The 6,429-nt window shown below is 44.5% G+C and overlaps 1 protein-coding gene across 2 annotated transcripts in view; it reads left to right on the top strand.

The window, feature by feature from the left end:
- Window positions 1–660: 660 nt before the first annotated feature.
- LOC147453894 (uncharacterized) overlaps window positions 661–6,429 on the top strand; it is a 132,635-nt gene continuing 126,866 nt past the window's right edge. For both annotated transcript variants that reach the window (XM_086515965.1, XM_086515963.1), the window contains exons 1-2: window positions 661–1,189; window positions 1,790–2,581. In XM_086515965.1, coding sequence (XP_086372091.1) covers window positions 905–1,189; window positions 1,790–2,581 — 1,077 coding nt within the window. In that variant the 5' untranslated portion in view covers window positions 661–904. The remainder of the gene's footprint in view (window positions 1,190–1,789; window positions 2,582–6,429) is intronic.

Genomic DNA, 6,429 nt, shown 5'->3' with positions numbered 1-6,429 from the left:
ATAATCAGTTGCTCTATTCTTGCTTGGGCAAGACAACTAGGCGATGGACAAAGTCTTAGACTACTAACATGCCCATCCATCTCATAACCATTTCTGTGCAATTTCCTTCAAGGCCCCTACAATGGCAATAGTTACGAAAACTTGCCATCGTTGAAGCTTTTTAAGTAAAATTCTTGTAAGTAAAAAAAAAAACTTATGCTAGTGAAAATTTACAGATTAATTCCAAAATTTGTGGTTCTCGTTGGAAAATTATAATTAAATCAAGCAAAAACTAAATTTAATGGGGTTGACGCCATGGAATCTACAACTCTTCTATGAACAATGGTAGAAACGTGTGCCTTGAGTGCTTGAATGGACATGGATAATGCTTACCATGTGACGCTTGGGCATTGGCCTTATTCAAAAGGGCGCATGTCCATGACACTAAATCCCATTGGGCCATGGGATCTACAGTTGAAGGCCCTCACGGGGAATCTTGAAGAGGATGAACGGTCCAAAAATAAGCACCCGAGCTGCCCTCCCCATGACTCAAACCCACCACTCCCACTTTGGCGCTTTGAAGGCCTAACCACACAAACCTATGTGTTTGCTTTACCCTTGAGCGAAAACACTGTGCTCAATTAGAGTAGGCACCACAAAATTGGACAAGTATTGTGATCTCCATTTTTGTGCCCCGAGTTTAAATTCAAATTTGTCGATCTGAGTTCATCCGTGGAGTTTAGTGTTGAGAGTCAAGTATTGATCTCGTAGGGCGGACGCATGTGCATAACATAATATTGGACCACCTCAGTTTCCCGCTAAAATGCATTAACAGCAGCAGACATAGGAGCCCAATTCCTGGCATGCCGCTATAGCCCTTCCTTGTGCGTGCTCCATTCTCCTCCTGTTTGATCTCTCTGCGACAATGAGAGGTAAAAGGGACGTCGAAGTTGCAAAGGCTGGCTACAAAGAGGCTTTGGAGAGAGGAGACAGAGAAGAGCAGGCTCGCTGGGCGAACCAGGTGGGCCATGCCTGCAAAGAGCGGGGACAATACGTAGAGGCTCTCAAATGGTTTCGAATGGACTATGACATTTCATCCAAGCGGAAGAGCGCAGATGCATCGAACCAGGGATTCCTCATGCCCACATGCCAATCCTTGGGAGAGATTTATTACAGGCTGAATGACTATGAAGAAGCTCTCATTTTTCAGGTTAGCTTCTGCAAGTTGTCACCATATGTATGTCATGTCTTGAGTTGCAGGAAGGGACTATCCATTTGAAGACAAGAGACATGCAGAAGTCAGACTATACAATGCTTGGGCTCACAAGCATCCACGTCTTGTTTCATTGGTCCTGCCTGATAGTGTTTGGCTACACAGTTGGCTTTGTGCTCTTTATGCCTGCTTTAGAGAACCCAAGAATAAGTCTTCCATAGCCACATGGTTGGTCCTGCATGCAATTAGGCTTTTATGGGTTGAAGTCTTTGTGCGGTTATATTTTCAATGGAAGCTGGAGGGGAAGGGAATGGGAGCTAGACGGTTGTGAAGAAGTGGATCCCAGTGCAAGCCCGCTCTTCTGGGAAATTCATGTTTGCTTGTTAAGTTGGCGTTTGGCAAAACGCTTTTACAGTTCATCTTTTTTTACAATCGTTTCATGGTCTTGATCGAGGCATTGCTTTCAAAAAGATCTATATTGAACAATTCAAGGCAATGGGTTTTGAATCATCTTATACTAGCAAAATCATCAATGGGCCTAACGCATTAGTCTTTACTGTTTTGTCAATTAAGCTGATTTTTCTCTTTGCTTTACAGAAAAGGCATTTTCAGTTGGCAGAGGAAACTGACAACCTTGTTGAACAACAGCGCGCAAGTACACAACTTGGCCGTACATATCTTGAAATGTACGAACAGAAGGATGAATTTTCTGCACTCGAGAATGCCAAGCAGTTTTTCAAAATATCCATGGAAATTGCAAGGACCCTGAAGGAGAACCCACCAAGCAGGGATTCCCCATCTTTTGTGAAAGAGCTGGTCGATGCCTATAACAATATGGGATTGCTGATGATGGTTATAGATGATCATAAACAGGCTATTAGCTATTTTGAACAAGGTCTACGGATATGCAATGATGAGGAACTGCGGGAAGATGATGATGCACGATCTCGTCTGCACCATAATTTGGGTCGAATTTATTGTGAAAGGAGAGATTGGGAGAAATCCAAGCACCATACCCAGACGGATATATCAATATGCCAGCGGCTACCTCATCCTCAAGGTGAGGCAAAGGGATTTATCAACCTAGGAGAAATGCATTTCAAGCGCCAGCGGTATGAAGAGGCTACACGTTGTTTTGAACGCGCCTTAACTGTAGCACAGTCTTTGGAGGATGAAGACGAACTTGTTTCAACTGCTCAAAGAAATCTGGATGTTGTTGCTGAAGCTGAAGAAAAGCTGTTGCAGCTGACAGTTGGGGAACAACAACTCAAGAAGTTGCAACGCAAGAGGCTAGTGGAGACAAAGGTCAGAGCCAGCCATCGTACTGAGGAGTATAAGCTTCTCATTGAGCTTATTGGTTTGGCAGAATACCTTCAAGCATGGGAGAAGGTAACAAAATTGCTAGGTTGTGCTGTATTTTTTTCTCACTATAAGCCAGGCGTTACCAAGGAGAGCTCTTTACTTTCTGGACACATTGATACTTTTCTGAATGCAAGCGACTTCTCTTTTATGTCAGGCCTATTCAAAGTATGCCACCTTTCAAGAACAGCTTGAAGATGTGGGGCATCGTTCCTTGGGTTTGAAGTGTTTGTTTCAAGAGCTCCCAAGACTCTTTTGTATTAGTTATGTTTGCTTTTGTCGGAACCGATCGCGGAAGATGGATGAATATGGTTGAAAACAAGGGCAATAGGTGCACAACCTCTTGTCTAAAATGGTGGACAGCAAGAACCTCCGTACGTGGAACCTTCGTGAGCAACCCCATTGTGGTGATCTCCTAAGTTGCAAAGATGCCTAGATGGAGTCGCCTAGGGCAGGACAAGGCTCGCAAAAACGCAAAGGCATAGAGAAAGGGAGGGGATTTGGTGGAAAACGCTAGGGAGAGATAACACTTGAGAGAGAAAACGTTGGAGAGAGAAATCCAAATCGTTGGCTCTATATAGGGAGCATGTCCAATTGCCGGACCTCCCCTGAACACCCCACGACCCAAACATAAGAGCCAAAACTGGATTTGTTTTTTGAAAATTTGGTTGTAGGTGAAAACACCGGCACAGGGCTCTGGGATAAAATGCCGTAGACCTGGGGCCACCAAGAGGCAAACTAAATTACTCAGCCACATGTACAAGGTGAGCCAAACAATGATGGAAATATGCCGAAAATGAGAAAACTATCTCACATATGCCGGACGTAGCTACAAAATAGTCCTCACTTACTATGTTCAATTCGGGCACTAGCAGCTTCATCAGGACCGGTTGGAAGGTGAAAGACTCTTAACACCCCCTCTCAACTCTTGGTTGGACTGCACAATTGGTGACCTGCTCAGTGACATCTGAAGAAGAAGTTTGTCTATCTTGCATCTGAGAAGACAACAAGGCAAGGCACACCTCCATCGGCTTTCTATCAGAAACTCCATTGTGTGATTGTAAGTGGTGCCTGCAAGTGTCGACATTGGCTTGCACATTTGGTAGCAAATCTGGTACGTTGTATCCCAGAGAGGAACCCATATGCACTCGAGTATCTCCAATATTCGCATCGTCGAATCACTTGGAGGACACTGCTACTCCCTAGTCCCCATGTGTGGCACACCATGTAATATATGGTCCGAAGAAACTTGCCTAAGAGTAATCTCTGTTGGGTGTGAGTCCAAATTTGAAGAAAGAGGATCAAGTCGTACAATCCACTCACCTCTGTACTCTCTTTGACCTCCTCCTTGCTAGAGACTTTCTCGAATCGACACCCTATGCTCGGATCACCATGCTGAGTTTGCAAAGCTCATGCACTGACTCTTGTGGTACCAAGACGAGCCACATACAAAACATGGAAGATATACATCCCTCCTCTGCTGTCTAGAATAGGCTCCATAGCCCTTCTCTGTGCATAGGAACCATTGATCTATCTCTAAATACAGTTGTATCTTCGTACAGCCTCATATCATAATATCATATATCAAAATCTTGAGAAAAAGTCACGTGCATAACAACACCACTGTCAATGATCCAATCATGAGAGTCAAGTAATCTCCCCTTTCTACACAAATGGTATCTTATCTTGAGGGATCTCCATTTGTGTAACAAGCTAAAGACTCTACTTTCGGCAAAGTATATCTCCTCCAGTAGTGACCCTTATCTCCATGATTGCGCAATGTCTTTTGGGATTTCAAGGCTTCCCGCTCTGCATCAGTCTTCGAAGAAACCTTCCATTTTCATTTGAAATCTCCAACCAAAGCCTTGGTCGAATCAAAAGTTCTCAATCTAACTTGGGATATGAAGTGCTCCTCCTCGTCCAAACCATTGGCGCTAACTCCTCCCACCTGATAGTTTTCACAATGAAGAATAGAAACCAGAGTATGACGGTGGAAATTGGGACATCAAGTAAATCGCCATGCCCTTTGAGGCAGTGCTCGTCTCCATTTGAAGTATTTGTATTGTAGTGATTGCATTTTGTTGATGTGAATGCTCATGGAAGAAGCTTAGGCTGCATCTAGGTTGGCTGAGTGCACTTTCAAAGCAACACGCTTCTTATGGGTGACATGCTCATGGATAGACTCCCAATGATCCGAAATCTACTTGGCACTCTCCATTGCCTTTACATGCTTCAAGGTATGTTTACTGTTTGAGATGATTAAAGTCTGCACTCAAGCATTGACACGCTTTCGAAGTGCACCTCCTTTGCTGCAGAAGGCTTGTCTACTTTCTCACTTACAAGAATCCAAGATCATACAAATCGAACACTGTCATCATCGTCATCCTCCACGTACTATAGCTGGTACCATCTACCGACGATCGCTTGTAAAACTTCGAAGGGTAGGTATCTTCACCGGTTTGTCACCCGTTTCCTTCTGATAGGAGTCCTAGATAGCATGTGACGACCAACACTACCATCACTTGAGCCACCTTTTGACATGTCGATAGGAAGAGTATGGTCGTGCGAAGAGGATTGGCTCAAGTACTTGGAAGAAATTGCTGTTAATTAGCTTGTACAACTCCAACTCAACACCAAATCTGAGACACAAATGGATGGCCAGCCAACCATCTCTCCTCTGAACCGCTTCTACAATTCCAAATCCGCGTCAACACGTGATCGAAATGACTATTCCGAATCTGTAATTTACTGCAGCCTACAAACAACCTCTCTGTACTTGCAAAATTTGCACTAGATCCTCGAAAACCCGCACCAGATGCTATAACCGGCTTGTACAACGTAGAGAGTGGTACTGTTTCAATTACCTATTAACTTTACACAGAGCACTGTGAAGAAAAGAGAACACAGTCGTGTTCAGCGATTAGAATGGCATTGCGCACACGAAACCAACACCCTGTAGGACCCAAAATTGGCATCCCTTTCGGTATTTCTTTATTCAATTAACAGTTGACGATTTGTACACTTACGCCAAACTCTCACAAAGCTGTCCAAACCTGGCGAGGGCTGAAAACACAGGTTTCCAACCTGATGTCGGTAGCATAACGGCGCCAGAACGGATTCCCTCGCAATTTAGAAGCTTTCTGGTGAGTTGTAACAGAATTTCAGCGTGCTGTAATTCTCTATTTTTTTGTTGTCGGGTGCCCAAAACCTTGTACATGCATGTCAAGGCTCTCACGGAGCTCCCCTAGTGTTCCCTTGCGGTTTAGGTGCGAAACCCTAAACCTGTAGAAAAACATAGCAGGCTGTAATTCTTTGTCTCGGATCGTTTTTAGCGGAGCGAACACACCTACGCGCGTCCCAAGGCTCCCGCACGCAATGGGACAGTTCCCTTGTGAATTGGACGAGTTTTCACGTGAGAAAACTCTCCAAACTTGCAATCTTTCTCAATGGAAATGTGCGTACCTGTGGGGGATTAGCAGTTAGCTAATCTGGTTCCTGTTTAGAAGGCTCTTGCCTTGGCAAACGCGCATAAATCCTCAGAATTGTACATGTTCATCTGAGTAGCCCAACTAGTGGGGCATTACCATATGTGCCAAAGGGGAGAGAGAGATGCACGAGAGCAAATCATTGCGCTACATGAGACAGAGGAGAAGGCAAGATTTCCATTAAAGTTTTAGACCTGTACCCACTACTCACACGCACAATGTAATTGCACTTGTGAATGTCAAATCAGCCCCCAGCCTCATTTGGGTGCCTCCTTTTGTGCTGAGGTGTCCTGTAGGTTGCTCTCCTTCTGCCAATAGTCCAGTTTGCCCCTTTGAGTTAATTCCCTCGTTCCCACTCACTTATAAAGTTGTATGTGACTTTCCGAGTGGCTC

Source organism: Adiantum capillus-veneris, chromosome 7 (assembly GCF_014529385.1).
Source record: "Adiantum capillus-veneris isolate H3 chromosome 7, ASM1452938v2, whole genome shotgun sequence".
In the NCBI taxonomy this organism is placed as follows: domain Eukaryota; kingdom Viridiplantae; phylum Streptophyta; class Polypodiopsida; order Polypodiales; family Pteridaceae; genus Adiantum; species Adiantum capillus-veneris.
The sequence above is the reverse complement of the archived record's forward strand: the minus strand, read 5'-3'. Positions and strand labels throughout refer to the sequence as shown.